The 25,850-nt window shown below is 47.4% G+C and overlaps 1 protein-coding gene across 3 annotated transcripts in view; it reads left to right on the top strand.

Annotated features, from left to right (window-relative positions):
* Window positions 1-25,850, top strand: part of arhgap9 (Rho GTPase activating protein 9) — a 39,587-nt gene that overhangs the window by 11,897 nt on the left and 1,840 nt on the right. Inside the window, exons 2-19 of one of the 3 annotated variants that reach the window (XM_023795411.2) lie at window positions 1,346-1,832; window positions 2,491-2,831; window positions 5,177-5,398; window positions 5,522-5,605; window positions 12,346-12,492; window positions 12,587-12,691; window positions 12,832-12,893; window positions 14,443-14,530; window positions 15,361-15,456; window positions 16,177-16,275; window positions 16,360-16,477; window positions 17,830-17,949; window positions 18,061-18,159; window positions 19,410-19,487; window positions 19,620-19,673; window positions 21,337-21,471; window positions 21,929-22,034; window positions 24,040-25,212. In XM_023795411.2, coding sequence (XP_023651179.2) covers window positions 1,457-1,832; window positions 2,491-2,831; window positions 5,177-5,398; window positions 5,522-5,605; window positions 12,346-12,492; window positions 12,587-12,691; window positions 12,832-12,893; window positions 14,443-14,530; window positions 15,361-15,456; window positions 16,177-16,275; window positions 16,360-16,477; window positions 17,830-17,949; window positions 18,061-18,159; window positions 19,410-19,487; window positions 19,620-19,673; window positions 21,337-21,471; window positions 21,929-22,034; window positions 24,040-24,232 — 2,523 coding nt within the window. In that variant the 5' untranslated portion in view covers window positions 1,346-1,456 and the 3' untranslated portion in view covers window positions 24,233-25,212. Of the gene's footprint in view, window positions 1-1,345; window positions 1,833-2,490; window positions 2,832-5,176; window positions 5,399-5,521; window positions 5,606-12,345; window positions 12,493-12,586; window positions 12,692-12,831; window positions 12,894-14,442; window positions 14,531-15,360; window positions 15,457-16,176; window positions 16,276-16,359; window positions 16,478-17,829; window positions 17,950-18,060; window positions 18,160-19,409; window positions 19,488-19,619; window positions 19,674-21,336; window positions 21,472-21,928; window positions 22,035-24,039; window positions 25,213-25,850 lie in introns of those variants that run through there. The other 2 variants (XM_023795413.2, XM_023795412.2) reach the window with 2 other exon arrangements.

The following is a 25,850-nucleotide window of genomic DNA, read 5'->3' as shown; positions in this document are numbered from 1 at the left end:
TATGCTGAGTTGGAGGGCTTTGCAGTAATTCTCACATGGCGAGGAGGGGCAATGCATTCCTTGTGCCCCGATACGGCGCTCCAGATTGCTAAAGTCCCCTCACCATCGACATCCATTTCTTGGCTTCACGTTTCCACGGCGTCATCGTCGTGTCGCCGGGGTCTTCGGGGTTAATCGTCCAGTGGAGACAACGGCCGTTTGTAAATGTGTGTCCGAGTTGCCCCCCCCTCACGCTCTCCCGGCACCAGCTGTGTGTTATGTAAGTGGAGTTGGGGAGTTCAGCCCAGGGTTTTTGGAGCGGGGTGGGGTGGGGGGGGGGTTTCTGTGTATTTTCTAGGGGCTTGTGAGTATTAGTGAACTGGCCTGCAACCAGAAATGTCACCTGCTTGTATGAGAAGGCCTGCTTCACGCAGAGGCTCCAGCGCATGGGCTGTTTTATTGCATGTGGCAGAATTACTGGATTGGACAGTGTTTATAAATTAATTCTGAACGGAACATACAGTGGCGATAGAAATTTTAATTAAGCTCCTTCGTCTGTGATGCCTCCAGGCAGGTTGCATAAAGTGTGGTGAAGTGAAACACCAGCGCATTGCAGTCTCTGCTCTCCTGATACTTTTCTTTCAACCTCTTTATGGGTTGGTGTAGCCAGCACACACATCATGGCCTCCTCTCTCTGTCCCTCTACATCTGTCTGCGTCTCTGTCTCTCTCTGCATCTCCCTCTGTATCTCTGTGTGTGTGTCTCTCTCTCCCTCTGTTTCTCTGTGTGTTTCTCTCTGTCTATGTGTGTCTCTCTCTGTCTGTCTCTGCATCTCCCTCTGTATCTCTGTGTGTGTCTCTCTCTCCCTCTGTTTCTCTGTGTGTTTCTCTCTGTCTATGTGTGTCTCTCTCTGTCTGTCTCTGCATCTCCCTCTGTATCTCTGTGTGTGTGTCTCTCTCTGTCTCTCTATGTCTCTCTCTGCATCTCTGTGTGTTTCTCTCTCTGTGTATCTGTCTGTCTCTCTCTCTGCATCTCCCTCTGTTTCTCTGTGTGTTTCTCTTTCTGCATCTCTGTGTCTCTCTCTGCATCTCTGTGTGTTTCTCTCTCTGTGTATCTGTCTGTCTCTCTCTCTGCATCTCCCTCTGTTTCTCTGTGTGTTTCTCTTTCTGCGTCTCTGTGTCTCTCTGTGTGTCTCCCTGTGCATCTCTGTGTGTCTCTGCATGTCTTTGTCTTTCTCTGTGTCTCTCTTAGTTTGTCTCCCGTGTCTCAATGTGTTTTTGCTATTTTCTGCCTGTGTTTTTGGTCTGCTGCAGTTGCCCCGTAGGTGTCTGTCTGTGACCGGCCCCTTCCTATATTTCTGTTTCAGAGGATGGTGTTGACTGGTCGGCCTGCACAGACCCACCCTTCTGACCCCAGCAAGTACAGTCTGGCTGTCTTCTGAGGAGCCGGTGGGGAGGCGGGGGTGTAGAAGGAAGCTATGCTCTCGGGCAGCTGGCGGCGCTCGGCGGCCCCCGCCTCTGCCGGCGGTGGGGGTGGTAGTAGCAGGCCCAGCGGCACGGTGGTCGTGGAGGCCCAGTACGACTACTCATATCGCGGCGCAGACGGCCGGCAGGTCAGCATGCGGGAGGGCGAGCGCTTCGTGCTGCTCCGAAAGTCCAATTCCGACTGGTGGCAGGTGCGGCGCCTCGGGGCGTCCAGCAAGGCCCGACCCATCTACGTCCCGGCCACCTACGTGGTGGAGGTCTCAGGCGCGGCTCCGCCTGGCCCTCCTCCCACAGCGACCCCATTGCCAGGCAACGCAAAGTTGCAGTCCCGGGTCTCCCTCACACCCTGCATGCCCACCCAGGGCTCAGGTACGTCCCACCCCCATCTCTCCCGCCCTGCTAGTTTCACCCAGTACCTCTAATCAACCCGCTGGTGCAGTTCTGGTTCATTGTACGACAGCAGCCCCCTTCTGCGACTGGCTCCACTCATGGCACTTTTGTAGCTTAATTACCACTCATGTTTTTCATTTTTATTGATCTAACCTTTATTTTTCCAGGCAAGTCACTAAGAACAATATCTTATTTACATTGACGGCCTGGCAAAAGGCTCATACGGAGGAGACAAACCTAGAAGTGTTTTATAGATGAACATGAACCAATGTATATTTCGACGTGTATGTAAAGGCCGATTTACAGAAGGATAAAGTGTACAGTGATGAGTTTTGAAGGGAGCATTTATAGGAAATTGGGTAGCAGAATGGCAAAGACCATCAGGCTTCTGTAGCACATGCTTACAAGCTGACCTGTAAATGACATCATAATTAGGCTTGGGAAGAACAGTCATTTTAACAAGTGCCAGTTTCGCTGAACAAGTAAGAGTAGAAGGAATTGTCATACAACTGGCCTTGTCTTGCTACTTAAGAACTTCATGGTTGTGTATCCTGCCTCCATAATGGATATGTATCAGTGGCAGAAAAGTCTAGCAGTGATTTCTCGCATGTTCCCCCCCCCCCCCCCCCATACACAGGGACCTTTAAAACTGTGATCAAAACCTTCTGTCGGTCTATGGAGGACCTGAACTCCAGTAGTGCCTACAGGCTCCCTGAGGCGGGGCCCAACCTGGGGGACGAGCGCTACACAACGCTGCCCCTCCCCCGACCCGGCAACCCCGCCAGCTCCTCGACGGGCCACCTGCTGGTCCCCCGCGGGCTGGCATGTGCTGCCGCCATGCCCCGCAGCAAGAGCTCCAGCAACCTGCCCCAGAACCCCTACAAGCAGGGCCCCGGAATGGCCGCCGGGAGCTCGCCCTGCTCCAGACCCACCAAATTCTACAGCCAGTGGGACATGGCGAGCCGGGCCTGCACACAGGTGAGCGCCTGGGAGGCTCGTGGGCCCTTCAGCTACACGGGGTCAGCTGGGGGGGGAGAGAGTTCTGCTCTTCATTCTTCTAAGTTAGTAGGTATTCAGGTTGTAGGAGAGGGATCTGACTCACACTCCCTGGTGCTATTAAAATGAAAAAAAACCAAAATGAAATGGATGCTTTATTTGCCATTTGCAAGTACAGGTACATTGGAGTGCATCTTTTGGCAAGTCTGATCATGTCTCACTCTCTCTCTCACAGACACACACACACACACAGCGTCAACCTTTTATCTGGTGCCCCTCTCGAATTTCTGGGGGGTTATGTGCCTACTTTGCTGTGGCTGGGATTAGAACCGACAATCATCCTTCCATCGAGGCGTGTGCTGCGTGGAGTGGTTTACATTTGGGGACGGGGACGTTGCAGCTTCGTCGGCTGGCTGTAGCTTCAAATGCGACTGTGGTACTGAGGTCTCATCACGGATCCAGCACCTCGGGGAACAGGTGGGGATGGGTGCACAAGCGCAGTGCGGCCAGTGAGGGGGGGGGTTGGCCATCAGGTGCCTGGTCATGTGCTGCAGAACAACACAGCCCCCGCTTTCTTAATGGATTCACGGCTCCACCAATAAACCCCCCCCACCCCATCCCTAAGCATGGTAAGAGGGGATTAGAGCCACATTCGGGTCAGAAGCTCCTGTCCCACAAGGTGGTGTGTGCTTCGATCTTGCTAGGACTCAGCTACGATGAGGGTGGATGCTCCTCATCGCCGTCTATTTTTTGTTTAAAAGTTCCTGCCTGGAATCCGCCACTAACGGCTAATGACAGTTAAACGTTCAGCTGCACTTGTCTTGATTTTATTTTTGCAGGATCTTATTTTTAGATGTTTTCTGCTGAACTTAATACTGCTGATTTTACAGCTGGAACATCGTGACTCAAGCCCTCGTGTGCACACCCATAATCCCTTCCAAATTAAGCTCCTAATTTAAGGAACCTCGTCATATTTGCAGCCTGCGTAAAAAAATAATAAAAAAAAAGCACAGTTTTAGAGGCTCTGGGGGTGAAGATGAATGTGCAGGCAGCTTTGCGGTGAGAGAGGAACTGACAAATGCAGTCCAACCAAGCCGGAAAGCATGTAGTACAAAATACAACGAACCCACCACCATTTCCTCTTGAAGCCTCGTAGGTAACGTTCCTATATTGCACAGCTGCATCTCATAAGAAAGAGGCGGGCAAACCGGGGGCGTGCGTTAAAAGCCGTTGAATAAAGGTTTCGAGGACGTTAAAGGCATTTTAGCTGTAATGTTTGTAACCTTACGAAAAGCTGGAGATATTACTGAGGGATTTGTTTATGCTGCCCTCTGGTGGCTATCTGAAGCACAGCCGAACGGTGCCGCCGTCGTAAAATGAGGCGAAGGGGGATTTTCGCGTGTGTTTACTGACCTGAGCATGCATTATCAATGCTGGTGTGGTATTCGTGGGAAATCTAACCAGCGTTTTTTAGTCCATGATGCATTTCAGGACATGGCAATTAGTTTTCAAACTATAAAGAAAAAATTGCATCTTTTCAACTATTTGAACTCTTTGCATCTACATAGTTAACGATTATGAGCCAAAAATTATTTTGATACAGTTAAAACGTAATTTAACGTAGGAGTGTCGTTTTAGAAAGCTGGTCAGACAGATTGTATGGAGAATTTGAGAGGGTCGCGCGGGGTTTTGACGCAGATCTCTGGCGGCTTGGTGATCTCCTGGGCCGCTCAGTCAGCACACAGTTAATGTAATTTAGTCTGGTTAAAACGATGGTAACAAAGGCACCTTTAGTACCCTCTAAGTATCCGATACACCCATATAAACGCCGGACATCGTTCGTTTAGGAAAACACGTGTTTTCCTCGCGTGCAACTTACACATGCACATCTTATGGTTAATTATGTGCTTCCCTAATCTTATAGTAGCATAAATGTATTTTATTCCAAACTGCACGACTTGGCTGTTTGCATGGTTAGGTTGGGGCTCAACCTAATTCATACTCAGTCTTTCGCTGACTTCCTGTTTCCCTGTGCCTCTTGCCCATGTACACTCTGCAAACCCCCCTCACTTTTACTGAATTCACTGTTTTGATGTGGTGCCCTTAATCTACAGCAAGCTATAAACGAACTACAGGAAAACCTTGAAGTTGTAATAGGATTACAGATTAACTTAAAATTGGGGAGGTTTTCTCAGAGGCTGATGTAGATCCCAGTGAGCGGTGGTCCAGGTCGAGGTGATTTCTGAGGGACATAGATGTTGGTCTGTACCTGCATGGTTCCTGGGGGTGTCTCCGGGTCTCCTAATGGCATTGCTCTGACTCCACAGCCAGCTGGACCGTGCCACATCCCCCAGGAATCGCTGTCCTATAGTAACCAGCAGGGTGTGAAGCATCAGCCGGGACCCCCCAGCCCGGCCCTGGACCAGCGCCCCCTGCACGTGCTGGACATGTGGGAGCAGTACCTGGATCCAGCTTCTGGTCGCTGCTTCTACGTCAACAGTGTGAGTGGTGAGCGTTCCTGGAAGCCACCCCGGCGAGGCCGCAGCCAGGTAACAGCAACCCTGTGTTTTTGTCGCCGTTGGCAACGTGGGCGAGCGAGAGACAAGAACGGGAGCCTATGGGGAAGCCGCAGTTACTGCCGGGGTTTTACAGACCTCCTCTGATCGTTTCAGGCGAGTCCCATGCAAGCAGGAACCTTCAGCCAAAACACCAACCACCTGTCACTGGCTGGTCTCAGCCCTGGAAAAGGCATCAGGGTACGTGTGTGTGTGTGTGTGTGTGTGTGTGTGTGGATGTGTCTCTGCCGCCTTTCTCTCCTCATCTGGCCCTTCCTGGTCGGGTACGACTCGGATCGCCCTTTGGCTCCGGGTACGAGTGTCTGGCCGGGCCCATCTGGGTGAATTCCACACGCAGATGTCTGTGCATCTTGTACAATGTATCGGAAATGGTGAAATGAGAATGCTAAGTAATGCCTGGATAATTGTCACCGTTTACATTAATTAATTTAGCCACGTTGGTGTCAGGCAGATGGCACGTTTGACACCCCAGCTCCTTTTAAATGGGGCCTATGTGTGTTTCCTGTAAACTCGGTTCCATCTGTATACTAATTATGAGCCTTATATTGTCTGCCTCCATGCTGCTGTGAAGAATATTTAAATGCAAATGTTCATATTTGCGTTGAGCTCCATGACACAGATAAAAGGAGGATGCACATTATGGGGATATTAATGTGAAAAATGCAAATGGCATTATTATTGTTGTTGTCTGTTTTTTCCTCAGTGTTATTATCCAGATCCGGTGCTTTGTTTAGGTTCATCTTGATAAACGACCCCCTCAGCTGTGACATTCTTCCTACAGTCAAGGATTCAGAGGCTTTTATTTCCATTTGTTCAAGTACTGGTTTGCATACCTCGTGCAGTGTACCTCGTATAGCGATGAGGAATAAATATCAAATAACAGAATAATGAACACAATCGTACAGTTATAGCAGGATGAGCAATCTTATCCACAAAGGGCCGGTGTGTATGCAGGTTTTTGGGATAACTTGTAGGTCAGCTGTTCAAACCCAGGTGTGAGGACTCTTCAGCCAATCAGCCCTCTAATCGGTAATCTAATTAGGGAGCTGCAGTAAGAACCCGCATACACAGCGGCCCTTTGTGGGTCAAATTGCCCACTCCTGCACTATGCTGTGCTGAGTTGGTGCCCCATCCCGGGTTATTCCCTGCCTTGCACCTGTAGCTTCCTGCATAGGCTCCACACCCCTGCGGCCCTGCATTGGATAAATGGGTACAGAAAATCAGAAAATAAATGCATGGATGGATGGACCATACAATATACAAGCACTCTACAAAATATGTCATACAGGTAGGACATGGTGCTGAACTGTAAAGTGCCAGCAATGAATTAGTATCAGTGGTGGGTGTCTTTCACCGCCGGCCCCCGTCTCTGCGTGATGCCGGTCCATTGGGCCCCCCTGGTCTTCTGGGCCTCGTTCAGCCCGCTGTGGTTTCCACCTCGAAAAGGCCACTCGCTCACTCTGCGGTAATGAGTGGTGTTTGACACCACTGAGCTTCACGTGATTTCCGGGTAGAATGAGGAAGCGGATGCTCTCGGAGAGAAGGAGTGTGTGTCCTGCTCTTTCAGCCTGAGGCTCTGCCGCACACATTCTCCTGAATGCTGGTGCATGCACACACACACACACACACACACACACACACGTGTGCTCGTGCTGCCACTGTACGTGAGGAATACCTTACAGCTGATTTGTTTGTTTTCCGGACTGCAATCAGACTTTGGTGACCAGTCGAATCACAGGTCCTGGGTGAGTGTATTTGCGTACGGCCGCATGTGTGTGTAAATTAACTTGACGTGATTGTTGTCTGTATTCCGCTCAGGGTTGTTAGAGGTAGAAGGCGGCATCTTGTTTAAAAATGACTCTGGTGAAACTTTCTCAGCTGTACCCGTGTGTGACAGCGCGTGTCAAACTTCAGCGCTCGGTCCCGACTGTGTCAGCATGTGAGAGGCTCTTTTTCAGTGTGTAAATGTGGTGTAACAGATTGTAAGTGACTAAACTCGTTCTTCCATGTGTAACTGAAATGATCCTCGGTGCATAGGATGTACTACGTGTTTCTCAGCCGTTTGCAGCAACGTGACGGTGTGCGTTTGCCGAGAATTGAACCGTTTGACACATCTTTCCCCCGGATCTAAATTTTTTTCAGATTTAGCTGCTGATTGTTTGAATTTAGCAGGTGGTAATTTATGTATTTCTGGAGGGAGAAGCAGCGCTGTTTCGATGACTGTGCAGTGGCGGAAATTGTACAAGCTCGCTCACTTGTACATCTGTTAAACAGGAAGATATTGTCTCAAGAGGAGGAAAGTAGATTTGAATGGATATTTTCCCCACCGACGAGAGTCCTGAGGTAAGCGAGAGTGTGTGGTCGACCGTAGTTTCCTTCCTCACTCTTTGCTGGGCTCTCACTTCTGTCACACCCAGTGCTTTCAGATGGAGTCTCCTTTTCTCTCTTGGGGGGAGGACAATGAGTCGGGGGGGGGGGGGGGGTGTTAAACAGAACTTCATTTTTTGAGGTGCGTGAGCGTGGATCGGTTTTTCGTCCCGGTACTGTCGCATCATTCTGTCTCCTGCAGGCTCGTGTTGCCTTCAGATCCAGTATCGCCCAGGGAAAGTCCGGCATTCCCATATGGGAATCGCGCATTAATATGAGATCTGGTCATCCATCCATGCCGTTCCTGCGCCCACTTGTCCAATGAAGGATTGTGGAGGTCTAGAGCTGATCCCGAACAATACGGTGCAAGGCGGGGAATAACCCAGGATGGGGTGCGAACCCATCGCAGGGCACACACACTCACCCTTCACATTCATTCACACTTGGTCACCCATGTGGGCTGAACATACAATATAGTGCAAAATTCTGACAATGAAATTTATATTTAAATGATCATGTTGGTGTGAAATGATGGTTTTGTATCACAGTGTGTCGGTCATTTCAAAACCATTCTGAAATTCACTCCAGTACTTGCAGTAACCAGCCAATATACTCGTTGACTCAACCACTAGCACACCTTGTTTGGCTAATCAGTACGTCATCAAATTAACCAATTTAATTTCGCCACCAGCTCAGTTAATTAGCAAATACTTGGAATGGTTGAGATGCCTCCGAGATTAGGTTTGGAACTGAAGCCCATCCCACAAGATATAACTAACTTTTTGGTGAACAGAAGAAGTTCTTATTCTAAAATGTTTTATTATTCATTTGTATGAATTCTAATGTTTAAATTGTGTGTTTTTCTCTATATATACTACATTATCACTTAGGGTTGCACCGATCCAATAGCAATTACCGATACCTGGGCCGGTATGCATAAAACTTTCATTCTTAAATGCGTCACAATTCTAAGAGTGACGTGATTTTGCTCCTACTCCCAGACTTAAGAATAAGTGGCATGCATAAACATTGTTAAGACTTGGTCTCAGCTCCTAAATTATTTAAGAGAGCTGGAGAGGACTCCTAAGCCAGTTAGGAGTTGAATGATGGCAGCAGCGCTACGCGCACCCAGACGGAGACCGCGCACTTCCGTCAAAGAAAGGACGTCCTGCAGATGTACGACAATAGTGAATCGATAAAAAAGGTACAGGCTCCATCATGAGGTCATTCTTTTTGTTACCAACCTAATTAGGAACCGGATACAATCTCCTACGTCACCTAAAAATGCACTTACAGTTGAACTGAAGGTGATGTTTGGTGCTCTTTGGGTGTCTGGTGTAGTTCTTTTCTGGACTGGACTACTAATAAAGAGCGTGTTACCTCGGCAAGAGAGTGTTGGCAGCTGGGGTTACCAGAAATTTTTTTGGCGGCAGCGTGTGGCTCAGTGGGCTAAGCCGTGTGCCTATAATCACAAGGTCGCCAGTTCAAGCCCAGCCTCAGCACGTCTGTGGGTCCTTGAGCAAGGCCCTTAACCCCCAGCTCCCTGGGCGCCACTACAGGTGGCTGCCCTTTGCGGACAGCTTGCTCTACAAAGAGCAAGTTGAGGGAGGCGTAAAAAGAATTTCCTCACAGGGATTAATAAAGTGTTCATTATTATTATTATAATGATGCTACGTTTTCGGCAACTGGAAAAATATAATAATTATTATTATTATCATCATCATCTATTATAGCGAGGGTCATAAGAGCAATATAAGTAATGACACAAACCTGTAGCTTGTATGCTTACTTTATAAGCTGTGATTTCCTTTGGCAAGGTCTATAAAACATTATACCACCTTTATTCACATTCCTCTGCTGAACGCCTTGTCTGAGGTGACGCAGCATTTACGGAGCTTGCAATAGCCTCCTAAGCTTTTTTTGTCCGTGCTTGTAACAGCTGGGCCAAACTTTGCTCGCACTACCTCCTTCCATTTAAGCATCGACTGTGCCAAAAGAACCGTTTTGTTTCTCGTCCGGTTTGGTTTTCTTTTAGAATCCAATGTCTTGCTATGAGTTTTGCGTTTGACCCATAATTTATACATGTGCATCTATTAGTGGAAATTGATTGGTGATGTGCTAGGTAGATTTTCGTACAACCAATTAAAGGTATGTTGTATAAAGCTCTACATTAACGGTTTAATGTCACTAATATATTCACCGTGCAGCTCCTCTATTGGTTGAACTCAGTATTTGGGGCGGGATTTTATTTGTAGTCCTCATTTCACGACACTTAAATGCTGGCTCCGTCAGCACTTAGGAATTGGGCTTAGACTTTGCTGAAAGTTACTTATAGCAGCTTTATACAATGCTCTTAGGTCCCACTATTTGCTAAGATTTTTTTTAACTCTTAAGTCCAAGTGTACGACCATTCTTAAGACCATTCTTAATGCATACCGGCCCTGGACTTTGGGTATCAGCTGATACCCAGTACTTTTTCACAGTTGAAGTCAAATACAATGATCTGATTTTAAAATGCTATTTTCATCCACTAATCAGGTGATTAATGCTGACTATCGGTCAGCAGAGCGGTTGCCTGCTAGCAGGTAATTGTTTCCTGGAGAAAAAAAAAAGGTCTATTTTTCTTTTGGGGGGGGGGGGGTTGTACATCAGAGGTATTTCCAACAAGTGCATCACCTCACTGGCACATCTGAGTCACCGCCTAAATCACCGCCGATTCCTGTCGCATTTCCCGACCTGCTTTGTCATATTTTAATACACTTGGCAGAAAATATTAGTCATTGTGTTTCGATCTGGTACAAAGATATCCTGCAGTGATGTCAGTTTGTATCCCATTTCCTAAGAATCACTTGTATGATGCAAAGTTTGGAGTACATCAGTCCACTTATACCACAGATACCGCACATTTGGCATACACCTTCGTAACTGAAGACATTATTTTCATGAAGACGAACCAAAAACACACTTATTAGTGCAGTACGGCTGCTGCTTAGGCTTGGACAAAGTAACGGTAACGGCATACTGCGGTATTTCCTTGCAGCTGAACTGTATCCTTGGGTATTTCAAAATACTGGAATAGCATTGCTTTTAAAAAGCCATCAAAATAATGTATGCTATGGTGTAATGTCTGGACAGTATAAAAAATTAGGTATCACCCAAGCCTACTACTATTAAATATTTTAACTGTATGTGATCAAAGCCACTGTAAGTCAGCTGCGTTATAACTGCCAGTGTTACCGCCACCCACTGAAACACTGACTTTGCAGATACTGCAAGCAGCTGTAGAACATGTTGGCGTAACAACTTCACATATGAACTACTTCCAAATTGCTGACTGTACAGCTCCTTCTAGCAAAATGTACTGCTCTACTGGCACACTGCAGACACAAGAGGTAGTATGTGCAGGTGGACATGAACGTACAATGACATAGAACTGAATAGATCGGTCCCATAAATCCCCATTGTCATTGATACTCGATACCGATATCTGATATCAGTATCTGATTGGTTCTTCCCTCGACAAAAACTAGATGACTTTATCTGTCAGTCACTATGGTTGTTTTCAAACAGACAGGAAAATTGTGACTTATTTTTAACAGATGTTTGGAGGGGTGAGAGATGGACGTGAATATGTTGCATCCGTAACTGCACTCTGAATTTCCGGTCTGGACTTGACCTGATTTTACACAGAAGGTCTAAAGGAAGTCGTGAATTCATGGTGTGTTAAGGATATCCTTAAAGGACTTAAACCCTCGTAAAAATGACAAACTTAATGACTGCAAGAAATGTCCAGACTAGTCCCAGAAGCACGTATCTGCTTGTTGTGGAGCCGGTGACCGACCGTCTCTGTGGGTCTATAGGGGCTGCTGTTTGAGCGCTGGCAGGTGGGCAGTGGATATTAGCATTTGTTGAGAGTCACCTGTTGGGCCGAATTTTGTCGATGTTGTCCAAGATGTGAGTTCTGTTAATTACATCATGATAAACTCCTGGTCTGAAGGACTGCAAGGAAATGCTTTCTCTAGCACGGTGCTTCATCACCCGGTCCTCAGGAACTCCCAGAGAGTCCACACTTTCCCTGCTTCCCAGCTCCCAACACACCTGTAGCAGATATTCGGTGTTCTTGATTGGCTGTGGACTGTCTGGGGGGCCCCCAAGGACTGGGTTGAGAAACACTACTGTAGGGAGATGATGACATGCTTTGATCCTTTGGTGTGGCGCCGTAACGCTAGCAGTATCACCAGTGTATTGAGAGTCACATGGTGTCTGGAAGCATCATTGGAATGTCCAGAGAACGCAGACCTCAAAGCACGAAAGTTCTTGGGTTGGAATGAAGAACCTTAGTGTTTGGGTTTTATAATCCTTACCATGACAGAGCCTCTCCTGGAAGATATGGGGGGGGGGGGGGCAGGGCAGGGTCCCCCTCCCAAAGAGAATGCCAGTCAACAGATTCTGGGTGGACCGATGGGGAAACCTTTTGAGGATAAGTAAAGTGACTGAAATATTGAAAGTGGCTGTTGTGTGTAATGCTGCCCCCTCCACATGCCTTCACACAGGACATGAACTGGGCCACCTCCTCGGACAGCCTCAGCGACACCTCCCGGAACTTGGATGACACCCAGCACCCTTTCGCCCTGTCAGGGAGGACAGGGCAGCCCAGTGGTAGCCGCCCGTTGGCGCTGCCCTTGCTGCAGGATGCGAAGGTAGTCGCCCGTCCCGAACCGGCACCAGGTCTCTCACAGGAAGTCGCCCCGCGTGGTCCCTCCCTTTTACGACCCCGCTCTCCCCTCTCTGCAGGGCCAGTTCTGTGTAGATCATGTGACCGGTCATGTGACCAGCGGGGACGCAGATGAACCCTCCCCGGACAGCTGCGTGGATGGTTCTGGGAGCATCATCACCCCGGTGAGGCTCCCATTCATCTTCTACAGTAACCTGCTTCAAAGTCCACTGTCTCTCCCTCCTGCATTTGGGCAAAGATGAAAGCAGGTCGGCTCGCACTGTGCAGTGACTCCCTGCGCCTCCCTGCCCTCTGATCCTTGCAGGAGCTGGAGAAAGCAGGGATGCTGAATAAGACGAAGATCGCGGAAGGCGGCAGGAAGCTAAGGTGAGCCTCCGCACTCAGGAATCAGCGCACTCGTCACAACGGGACTCCATTGGTGCCGAAGGCTTGTGCTTGTTTATTGGTGCTTGGATGCTGTTTATGTTGTGATGTAACGTGGGTGTAAGGTTAGTGTAAAGGGGGAGTAGGAACTAGGGAGGATGGGGGGGATGTGCACCCCCCCAATATTTAATTAGGCTTCATTTGTCCACCCCAAAAAAACTGATTATTGCATTTAAATTAAGTTGTGACCCCCAGCCCCCAATATCAAACTCTCTCTTATGCCCCTCAGTGTGTACCTGTGTGTTGTGTGTCAGTTTTTATAGTGTTTTTCAGTTTGGTTTCCATTGCTTTTCAGAGAACCTAAATAGTTTTTATTTATCACAAATAGTCTTTTACGTTTTGTTGAAAGTCTTAAGGTATTAACAATGCATGATGTCTAATATGCTACAAAAACAAGAAACCTATTACAACTCCAAAAATCCCATTCTTACACACCGCTTAATAGTTTGCTGCATCAAGCTGTTTTCGGGAGTCCTGTCAAACTCTAAGGATAAGAAATGCGGCCCTACTTTCCACTGCCAAATGTGCATAAGGGAATCGGTGTGAGAAACATTCAAAGAGTGATTTTGCAAGGTTGTCAGTTTCATCCCGGAAGGCTGGTTTTAAAAAATCTCTGAATAAAAGTCAATCCAACCATTAAACCCAGTGAGGTAACTGATTTGCACTGAGAGATGGCTCGTCAAGGGCTCACTCCGTGGGTGGCGCTGCTGCCTCATACCTTGTTAGGGTATTTGAATCCCACCTCTGCTTCTGTGTGTGCAGTTTGCATGTTCTCCCCGTGTTACGTCGGTGTCCGCCTACAGCCCAAAGATGTGCAGTTATGCTAATCTGTGTCACTACATTTCCTGTAGTGTGTGAGTGTGTCTGTCTGTGCCCTGTGATGGACTGGCATGCCCTTCTGGGTATCGGGTATCCCCCACCTTATGGCTTTGGTATCTGGGATAGAGTGTGTCCCCGTGTCTCCCTGTTTATTGGTATGTTCCATGTGTCCCCGTCTGTCAGTGTGTCCCCGTCTGTCAGTCTGTCCCCGTCTGTCAGTGTGTCCCTGTCTGTCAGTCTGTCCCCATCTGTCAGTGTGTCCCTGTCTGTCCCCGTCTGTCAGTCTGTCCCTGTCTGTCAGTGTGTCCCTGTCTGTCCCCGTCTGACCCTGTCTGTCAGTGTGTCCCTGTCTGTCAGTGTGTCCCTGTCTGTCAGTGTGTCCCCGTCTGTCCCCGTCTGTCAGTGTGTCCCCGTCTGTCCCCGTCTGTCCCTGTCTGTCAGTGTGTCCCGGGCAGTCACTATATCCCCATGTGTCACTGTTTATCAGTGTGTCCCTGTGTGTCTCCTTGTGTGTCTCCCTGTGTGTCTCCCTGTGTGTCTCCCTGTGTGTGTCCCTGTGTGTGTCCCTGTGTGTGTTGCTGTGTGCCAGTGTGTGTTGCTGTGTGCCTGTATGTCTGTGTGTTCCTGTGTGTAACAGATCAATCTTTTATTCCTTACTTGTCTCCCTTCCCAGAAAGAACTGGAGCCCCTCTTGGGTGGTTCTGGTGGGCAACAGCCTGGTCTTCTTCAAGGACCCCAAGTCTCAGACACCCTCCAGCTGGGTAGGCTGACAACATCTTTTCATAATCGCTACCAATCATCACTGCAGTGACCCAGACTCACTCACAGGAAGGCAGTGTATCATCATACTCATACACATCATAACAGACTATACTCACAGATACTGAGCAATACTCACCAATACTCTGAAGCTATTCACATTTAATTGGTATCTATATTGGACCGACCCTGGAGATAAAATTAAAAGGTTAAAGGGCGTTGATGAAGGGCCCAATGGTGACCATGGGATTTGAATCGCCAATCTGATCATAAACACACCACACTAAAAACCGCCGAGCTAACACCCCGCCCCCGTCCCATGCGCAGGTAAAGCAGGTGGCTCAGAACCAGCCCTTTTGCGGTAAAATCATCCTGGCTTTTGCCCTGGGGGCAGCCCGGGAAATGCAGTAACTGTCATCGTCGGGACCTGTCCCTGTGCGCACGCAGGCATTTCCCTGTGCGGATATGTAAACATCAGCTGTGCTCCCGCCGATGGCCCCGGGCACACGGTGTGGGTGCGAACAAAGCCCTTTGTGCTTCATATGATCCAGTCTCGGTCCCTCCGTCTGCGTTCAGGACCGGTTACAGACTTTGAACCAGCACGTGTCGTCAGATTTCCGATTTCCACAGTGGAGTCGTTCTGAAAAATCCCAGTGGCCCCGAATCCCTGAATGTTTCGGTGTTTGGGATTTTGTGGGTGTCGTGTTTCTCCTTTCTGATGTTTTCTGTAAAACCTTGAGAGCTACGCTTATATATTTGTCCTAGGACTTGGGGGGGGGGGGGTGCTCTTGCTGGGGATCCCTGTGACCTTTGTGGGGTGATTTTCACGCAGAGGCCTGGGAACAGCAAGCCAGACAGCAGTGTGGACCTACGTGGGGCTCAGCTGCACTGGGCCACCGAGCTGTCCAGCAAGAAGAATGTCTTCAGGGTAAGAGGAACCGGGAAGGAAGAAGGCTGGTAGAGATAAAGAGAGAGAGAAGGAGGAAGCTGCGAAGCAACAAACATACTTGGCCGATGCAGTAAATGTTGCTTGGTATGCTGAGGAACCGGACAAACTGATTTGGTGATAAGGGCAGGTCAGGTGCCTGGCAGGGGTGTGGAAAAGAACCTGAAATGATGAGTGTGCAGAACACAAGGGGTTTCCCCTAAAAGCTACTGGGGGGGAGGGGGGTTCCTAGTGTGATGTTTATTGTATACATAGGGGTCAGAGAATTAGAAAAAGCTTTGGGGTACCTTTGAATACAGATGGTGGGGGGGCCCAGCACCAAAAAGACCCCCTCGATAACGAGGGCTCAGCCTGGGTTCAAAGGACGAGCAGGTTCAGCGCTATGCGGGGGGGTGGCCCCCCCTGTGTGGTGCACGCTCTGCGTGTTTTGCGATTCGATGGCAGTCTGTGCATTGGAAAGTTTGTGTAACACTTGCTGGCTGGCACACATTGTTGCATCGCTCTGCATCTCGTCTTCCTTCTCCGTTTTTGTGTTTCATCACTTCTTAAGCGATTCTTGACCACTTCCTCCCCATGCCACCAGCAGTGAATGTGCGGGTTGTTGTACACGGCTCTGTCTGTGCGGGGGGGTGGGGTGGTGGTGTTTGTTTTTTTTGGCACGGACGCTCACAGAAAATTCCAAACCCCTCCCTCTCCTTCCAGTTAAGGACAGTCACTGGGAATGAATTCCTGCTGCAGTCAGAGACGGATTCTGTGATCATGGAGTGGTTTAACACCCTGCGTAGTGTTATCGACCGGCTGGTGAGTCGGCAGTTGATTCTGACACTTGGGCGTGTGCTTGTGTGTGTACATGAACTGAACTGCTTGGCTGGCTGTTCACTGCAGGACCGTGAGAACCCCCTGGACAATGTGCTGCTCTACTCTCTGCGGAGGTCCAGCAGTGTGGACATGCTGGACCAGAGCGGGGACGAGGACGAAGGCCGATCCGGGCACAAGTCCTCCTGTAAGCCTCGCTCTCCTACCCACAATACCGTGCTTCCATCACCACCTGCCGGCCGGGTCACATCGGTGCTGCCTATGAGATCTTCGGTTCAAGCTGTGGTTGAGGGTTTTTATTTCTTTATATATTTAAAATTATATATGGCATTAAAACTTGTCAAAAAATCAGTACTGTTTTATCACCATTGCTGAGTGGATTGACATTACACCCATCAGTGGACCGGATTTAACAATGATTAAAAAGCACATTGCAGGCTGGATAGAACAGTCTCCGGCTTGCGGGCCAGTACTTCAGGACACCCTGGTTGTACACTCATATTGTCACATCCACACTGACAACTCCAACAGCAGCCAACATTGCAGGGTCCCTTTCACTCAGTATAACATCTCAAACCACTTAAGGCTGGTTATATTATATATTATATTATATTATGGTTATATTAGGGCAGCTGATTCCAAAATTTGAGGATTTTGTTGATCAGTGTTTTTAAGTTCCAGTTCTGGGGACCAACGGAATAATGCATTGTAGCATTAGCTGTGCTGTGACACCTCTGATTACAATGGTCATGGGTTCTAATCCCACTCTTGCTCCACGTGTTTGCAGTTCCAACCTGGACTAGGGTTTCCTTCTGCAGTCCAAAGACCTCTAGTTTTGAGATTTGGCATCTCAAAATTGTCCACAGTGTGAGCATGTGTGTATGCCCTCTGCTGGACCATTATTCCATCCATGGTGTTCCTCGGCCTCGTGCCCAGTAACTGAGATGGGCTCCAGGCTCATCCCTGGATAAGCAGTTGGTAGATGGATGGATGGATAGATAGATGCTTTGCCTTAGGTCCTCAGGATGGGACTCGCAAGAAGACAAATATGTATGTGAGCAAGTAGCACAAAACAGTCCAATGGCAGGTAGGAACGTTCTTCAGTGAATTGGATCAATGTCACTGATAGGAACACGTTGTGTACATAATATTATTACATTTCATCTATTTCATCATTTTCACCAAATTTTCGAAATACTGTTTGTATACTAGGGTGAGGTGAAAAAAACAAACAGGTGAGATGTAACAGGTGAGAACTTCGATCGCGTCGCTGAACCTGAAAATATTAGCCTATTTCAAAGATATTTTGCACGTTTAATAACGAGGTCCAGTGACAACTTTTCCGCACTATTGGAAATTGCTATTGGAAATTTTGATTTTTTTCACCCCACCCTATTGTATACGGTTTGGAAATTCAGAAGGGGTAGAGCCACCGCCCTCCCGCTGCTGCTGCCCGAGGTGGTCCCGGCATCTTTTAGCGTTTTCCCTCCTATAGACCACTCCCAGCAGAAACTGTCTCTTTGCTCCCCTCAAACACAGTGCCTCGCTCAGTGTCCAACCTGGAGACCTCAGAGAAAAAGCGGGTGAAGAGCCGGCTGAGGAAGTTCATCCAGAAGAGGCCCCCCCTACAGACTCTCCAGGAGAAGGGGCTCATTAAGGGTGAGGCAGGCGGATGCCTTACTATTCATCAAGCTAACACGTTCTCGCTAACGCGTTCTCGCTAATACGTTTGCGCTAACACACCTGGTGTCCCCCGGTCTCTGTACACAGATCAGGTGTTTGGGTGCCGCCTGGAGACGCTGTGTGAGAGAGAGAAGACCACAGTGCCCCGCTTCGTCAAAATGTGCACAGAGGCCGTGGAGAGGAGAGGTGGGTCCTCCTTTGGCCCATAAGGTCCTAGCAATTAGTGCAATGAGCTACAAACTAACACCCAATACCACAGGATCATTAGCAATTTGGCTAAACCTACAACAGATATGCTAACATGGACTAACTGTAGGGTTGGGCTGGGATTGAAAATTCACCCTGGGCTGGGGACCCTGGTCCCCCATGGTAATATATGCCTTTGTTGACCAGGGGTCCCCCTCTATAAATTTTGCCAGCCCACATGCCCATTGGTCCATTGGAAAAATGCCCAGTATGCCAGATGGCCAGTCTAACTCTGCTTGTCTATAAATCAAGATAACTTTTTTATAATTGGATATAATTACTTCGATATAATATACTTCTGCATTTGCAACATATGTCCAGTATTTGCAGGAATTTTGTGTTCAGATGAGCTTAAGGCATCTTCGAGTCTTCTTAAAAACACATCTGTAATGCACTAACAGATACCTTCAATTTATTCACAAATATGCAGAAATGCATGCAAGATATTAACAGTATCAATGATGATCTGCAATACGTTCCATATCGTACACTTAAGAATCTTAATTTAACATTGGGTGTTTATCAATATGCATACTTGCCTGTTCTTGTGTTCTCGCATAAGCATTTGATGTCATCATCCATGGCCAAAGTGTGGTTCCAGTACTCAAAAACACAAGTAAGGAAGGTGGTAAATATCCCTGAATGTCATTCTTGCCCAGACCCAAATATCAAGGATGCATTTGCATCCTTACCAATGAGAACAATTTTATGATTCATTGCATCCCCAGTTTATTTTTGGAAGACAAGTTAGCAAGAATGTTGTTGCCAAGAACACAAGTATGTTCTTTGTATTCTTGGTATTGAGAAACACCCATTGTGTTCATGCTTTGAAGATTTCTTGAAGTGCACTTTGGAGTAAGATATATTTACAGATATTTTGACAGAAGATGAATGAATGAATGATATTAAATATTTAATGAAACTGGTGAATCAGTTTTTGACTGGTAAATACAGGTCCTTAGATGATTCAGCGGTATTTTTAAATGTTCATTTTACCTGCCACTCTGACTCAAATAGGTAATTCACAAAGTGAGTGGTCTGCAGGAGTGCTGAACTGAGTCAGTCACATCTCTGGTGGTGGTGAGACATTGGTGATCGGTTTTGAGTGGGATCAACGTGGACGGTTTGTGATTCAAACCAATGTTTCGTTTGATGAATGTCCTTCATGATTTTTCGTTTGTATGTTTTAGGGCTGGAGACGGATGGGATCTACAGGGTCAGTGGGAACTTGGCAGTCATTCAGAAGCTGCGGTTCACTGTGAATCATGGTGAGGGGGGGGGGGCAGAATGAACTGCAGGGGGTCAGTTGAGGGGTTACATTCTGTTTGTCCCCATGTTGACTCCCAGTGGGGAGTCCAACAGACATGGCAACCCTTCATAACGCCTGTTGGTCCTTGCAGAGCGGGCAGTGAGCACCGATGGACGATTTCTGTTCCCTGAGGGGTTGGCGCAAGGTAGCGGCAGAGAGCCTAAGCAAGAGCGAGAGAACAAGGAGCATTTAGCTTTGCTGCACTGCCGCACGTGCCGCGCGCACGCTGTCCCGCGCATGCCGCTTAGCGCTCGCTAACGCTACCCGCTCAACCCGGCCGGGTTTACGTGTTTCGCAAAATTATGTTATTTAGCTAATTGTGTTGGAAAACGTTTTATGCCTTCCAGTTGTCGGTGCGCGCTTGTTAATGCCCAGATTTGTTAAGATTTTCGAAGGAGCCATTCACACATTGGAAGAATTCACCCAAACTAAATGGCTCAATTAACTTGTGGGATTCTAAATGATGAAATAAGTCTGTCTTTTTGGTCAAGTCTGATTGTTATCTAACAAAATGACATATAAACTTTCGATTTAAATAATTTTATGGCATAATTGAAAAGAAGATAAGCAAATAGATTTAAAGCAATTTCTGCACATAATGGTATTTTATGTACGTTAATTAAAGTGTGAATTGAATCCGAGGACGTAATACTATGGCGACCCAATGACTGTTCCACGCGTTTTGCGAAATCGTTTTGTACGTTACTCTGGGGGCATCTTGTGGCCATGAGTAGTACTGCATGCGCTTAACAGAAGTACTCAGGATTTGCCAGGGGGAACAAAAAGCAGCCCAGGAATTTGGGGTCCACCTTGGTATGAGAAATGCTCACTATTGTAGGAAAAATGGCATAAACTACAAATAATTAGCTCCCTTAATCATCATGTGTGCTTTTAAACTACTTATAATCCACTACCATTGGAACACTTATAGAAGTGTTTTGACCATTCACAAAAAAATAGCAAATGGTTACAACAGGATCAGCTATGTAGCGTCGTAAATGTAACTGAGCACTGGACTGAACTATCAAGTTAATTTATCCACCAAAATGATGGCTGATGTGGTTCTAGGTTTTAAATTGATGAGGATGACTTATAGGGGCATGTGCTCAGACTGGTAAGTTTAATAATAATAGATACTTTTTATTGATTCTCTTTTTATGCCTCCCTCAACTTGCTCTTTGTAGAGCCACCCGTAGCAGTGCCTAGTGTTGGGTTTGAACCAGTGACCTTCTGGTTACAGGCACACAGGTTTAGCCCACTGAGCCACACACTGCCCCCTTTTTGCTTTCTGGGTAAATTTTAGCAGTGTCGGAGGGTGGGGGTATCCCCTCTATACCATGTGGGGGGTGGGGGGGGGGGGGTGGGGGGCGGCACAGATTTTACATTATCATCAATTATCGAGAACGGGCACCTGGAACATCAGAGCGGTGACACTTTCATTTGTTCGTCCAAAAGGGGCAGTTGCCCCCCCCCCACCCCTCCCTGCATGTGCCTGATTTGTGTATTACAGAACTGTAGAGCTGGTGTGCTTTAGTCAAACGGAGACGGAGAATCACCAAGAAAGCCTGCATGCTCTCTTTGTGTCAGCCTGCATTGCTGCTGTGCATGTATGCTGCCATTTTGTGTGTCCTGCTATCGGAATCATTTTATTCGTACATTTTATTCAACCATATTGATTCTGTTCTCTTCTCCACACCTGCCTCCAAACCCTAAAATTCTTTATCTCTCTGGCTTATTCTCTCACCATCCATCACCCCCTCTCCATGCCCCCTTAAACCCTCCTGTGCCACACTACCCCTCCGCTGCAGAGGAGAAGCTGAACCTGGACCACAACCAGTGGGAGGACATTCATGTCATCACTGGTGCCCTTAAGCTCTTCTTTCGGGAGCTTCCAGAACCGTTGGTCCCCTACAGCCTCTTTACGGACTTCGTTGAGGCAGTCAGTGAGTGAGAGGGCTATGATACAGTGGACAGTGCTGAGGTGGTGCACTGGGGATGACAGTGAAGCAGTAAATATTAAAATTGCAAATTTGATAGCCAGAAAAGAAGAATAATTAGCCAAGTGCTTTGCTAGAGCACAAAAAACATAAGCTCTGCTATTTAACACCCTGGTGCTGGGAAGAACGTTCTAGAATATGGGTGTCAAACTCCAGTCCTGGGGGGCCGCAGCCCTGTTTTGTAGCTTAGTTCTTTCCCTGTTCCACCACAAAGGATTCAGCTCAAGAGCTGTGTGGTAATTAGCACGAGGAGTTGCGAGGAGTTGAATCAGGTGTATTAAATGAGGGGAAGCCCAAAAACGTGCAGGTCTCCGGCCCCCCAGGACTGGAGTTTGACACCCCTGTACTTGAAAGACCTTGGGTGTTGAGGGAAAGCTGACCTTAATCTCCTCCTGTGCTTTAGAGATACCAGACTACCAGGAGAAAGTGGATCGCTTGAAATGCCTGGTTCACAACATGCCGCCGTCCAACCAGAACACTATGCACTTCATGTTCCAGCACCTGAGAAGGTAGGAGCAAGGGGGTGGGCTGTGTGTGTGTGGGGGAGGGGGGGGTTACTGTATAATGTAGAGCAAGAAAACTGTCTGCAAAGGGTTTTCTTAAGGTTTGAATTTGACGGCAGGCGTTTCCATTTAACCGCGGACAGAGATAAAGGTTATTTCGTTTCCAGGCCATAAATCTGTACGTGAAAGCAGCACGTCATAAAACAAAAACTTGGCCTGGAGGAGAAGAGAATCCATGTCATTCCGCCTTCGTTTTGAGTAATCTTGGAACTGTAAAGTCACTGAGTGCCGCTGGAGGGATTGTAGTTTGCATAATGAAATAACGTAGGAGCTGCAGGCACCGAAGTGCGTCATCAATGGAGAAAATGTAGGGAAGCTGCAGCTCACCTTTGTTTTGTAAATTGGGTTATGGTTTTGGTTTTGGCATACTATGCGGAGAATTATTTCAAATTGTGCATTTTAACCTTAGACCCAATATTTTAATCGCAGGCCGACTCAATCGTCCGTGGTTGAAATGATGCATAGCGTCGCATGCTGCCCCTGTTTTGCGGTTACAGCCAGTTTTTGCATTTGCAGTCTGAGCAGCTATTGGGTTGGATGAGAAACTTAAGCATTTTTGCATCGGTCATAAATCACTGAAGAAATGCAGGCTGTGGGAGAATATTAAGGAGTTTACACTCGTAACTGTGCATTATATGAATAAATCTTAATCACCAGCTGTTATTCTGAAGCCCTTATTTGAAGTCAGTTGTGTATCATACATAAACTTAAGAGGGGTGGGGGTGGGGTAGTAGTTGCCGCCAAAATGGGTGAAGCATCGCTGAGCTTTAGAAACATGATCAACTATTAGGTTATACTAAATTGCAATACCTGGAGTGTCCACAAGAGGGAAGTGTTTCGTCAAACCACCGGTGCTGCGCGGGATGAGAAGTTCTACATGTGCTGGATTAGCTAAGAGCGGGACAACAGGGTGCAGAGTCGCGCAGGTGAATGAATACAGCACTTAAGAAAAAGAGGAAGAAACAGATCACAAGATAAAACCTGTTACAGACTGCAGCAGAAAATTAAGAAAAAAACCAAGCAGAGCGTCAGCGAGTTGTGCTGTTACGTGGTTTGCGGTAGAGAGCTTGTCTGCCTTGTTCTCCTCTGCGTTGGTGCCTCTGCCTCTCTGTTTCTCATTTTCCCATCTCTACCCCTGGGTCTCCCCCATCCCAGAGCACCCCTCCTTCTCTCTCTCTCTCTCTCTCGCCCGCCCCATGGGATGGCTGTGGCTCGTCTGCTGGAAGCTGCAGCGTCCCGCCGCCGCCCCTGCTGGAACCTCTCTCCCGCTCTCCTTTCTTCCCTTTCCTCTTCATTTTTTCCCCGCTCTCCTTTTTTTTTTTTTTAATGTGGAAGTTTTGAACCGCTCGACTGGCTGCCTCTGTGGCTCTGTGGGAATGGCATTTTTAGCCGAGTGCCTCATCCCCTTCGCTTTAACCCATCGCTGGTCCCACGAAAAAAGAGAGGGGGAAAAAATGCGGGAAGAGAAACGGGCCCGGCCAGCACTGCCATTTGCAGACTGGTAGAGGACGGAATGCTCACAGAGGGTGTGGCTTCACGACGCACGCGGGCTTTTATGCTGAAACTGTGTGTGATCCCTGGTTGACATATTCCTTCGGCTATGAATACAGCAACTTGAATCCCAGTGCGTTAAGGTCCTGACATCACTGAAGACCCCTGACTGCTACTTTCTTTATAAACATTACAATTTCCTCGCTATCTAAGAATGGCCAGAAGGGGGTGTACTGGTTAACAATGTGTGACCAGTTCATGTTGCATGTGGTGGCCTGCTGTTGTTCCCAGAGTGAAACACAGAGCCTATTATTGCAAGTCAGTTTGGTTAAAAGCATCAAATAACTACAGATTCGTGCACATCTTGCCCATAGAGGAGCTGGTGGTAACAGAAGGAATGTGTCCCTTTTAACCTTTCTGTGCTTTGCTGTCTTTCTCTTTCAATCTCTCTGATGCTCAGAGTGATGGAGCATTCAGACACAAACCGCATGACAACCCAGAACATCGGCATCGTCTTTGGGCCCACGCTGATGCGGCCGGAACGAGACACCATCAACATGGCCGTCAACATGGTGTACCAAAACCAGGCTGTGGAGCTCATTCTCAGCGAGTTCAATCAGGTGTTTGGACCCGAAAACACTGGAGCCCAGTGAAGGGCCCCTCGCCTTTTACCAGAAGAATTGTCCCCTGCATTTCCTCCAAACTGTCCAGTCCTCATGAAAAAGAAGGAAGAAGAATATGAAGAAAAGGTGGCAAAGTAAAGGAGAAGATCGGACTGAATTCAAGGGAAGGACCTCAAGATCTAAATCGGTAGTAATATAGCAGGAAGAGAGCCACTGAGCCACACGGAGAGGGGTGGTGCTTTGCACCTGTATGCACCCGTAATGGATTTTCAGTGTGCCAGTCAAGAATGATGACAAATGACTAAGCAATAGAATTAACATGCAGTATAAATAAATGAAACAGCCAGTGCGTTTTAGCTCTCGGCTCAGGGAGAGTCTGACAGATGGATGTTAAGTGTTACTGAACGCTCTGTGAATTGACAGCGCCATTCATTCACTCAGGTACTTGCAGGGCTGCCTGGCACCATGAAGAGAAGAGGATGTGTCGTGCTGTTTTTCTCTTCTTTTTTTTTTTGTGGTTGTGCTGGTGATGTTGGTATTGGTGGGGGAGGGGGGGGGGGGGTGTGTGACATGCAGCATGAAAGAGCCACGTAGTCCTCCAGGCTATCAGCTCTTACCGACAGGTGTTAGGAACGTCTCTGAGACAACATATAAACTCGCAATCAAACTTTTGCTTTTTTGTCATTGCAATTCACCCTTCTGTGTATTTATGTGTGTAGGAAGCACTAATGTTCAGTAACAGCATGCTGGAAGTGAAGTGATCCATTCTAATGAGCTTCATTAAGTTTACACCAAAATGACCTCTATTATGAGCCTTTGAATGGAAATATTTCTATAGACAAAATGGCCTCCTATGGATACACACACACACACACACACATTTGTATTCATACCATTGTCTGAACTGTCCATTTCTATGGGCAAAATCCTAATCACAACAATGACAACCTTACCCCCTATCCAGCCCTAACTTTAACCATAAGTAACCAAATAAAATACAAGACTTTTGACATTTGTAGTTTTTTTTATTACAGTCACAGTGTTTCTGCTTGTAGGGGCCCAAAAAAATGCACAATCCACACATCAGAACACCTTCCCTCTAGACCCCCGTGGTCTCATCCAAAATCCTGGGGCTCTATCACCCCTCCACCCCTGCAAACACGGGTCATTTTACTAATTTCCGAATGACATTTTTTGTCGGTACGATAGTCTTAATTTTAAAGGGAGTTGTGTTGTAACCCTCACAGCTGGAAGCCGTCTACGAATGTCAGAATGCACGACAACATGTCGAAAAGAAACGCTTTTGAAGTTAAAGTTTTACTCAACGAAACCACAAGCTCATATTAATTACTATCATCATGCAATAATGCACTCCATCGTGCATATAAAACGTGTCCAATAACACATCATAGAGCGATTTTACTTTCGAAATCTCCTGAATGTGGCCGATTTCAGTGTTTTGTTGTTTTGCTTTGATGTCTTTTTTGCGTGAGGGCCACGTGCATTGAGAAGGTATGTGCATGTCTTCCAGAGAGAGAGCGCGCTCCCACATGACTGGCGTAATTTCTGCTTTTAATAACGGAACAAAAGGCAAAATAGAAATACATATGTTTTTAAAAAATGCGGAATCCCCCCCACTTATTCTGTG

Source organism: Paramormyrops kingsleyae, chromosome 8 (assembly GCF_048594095.1).
Source record: "Paramormyrops kingsleyae isolate MSU_618 chromosome 8, PKINGS_0.4, whole genome shotgun sequence".
In the NCBI taxonomy this organism is placed as follows: Eukaryota; Metazoa; Chordata; class Actinopteri; order Osteoglossiformes; family Mormyridae; genus Paramormyrops; species Paramormyrops kingsleyae.
Note: the sequence above shows the minus strand (reverse complement) of the source record. Positions and strands in the feature narration are given on the sequence as shown.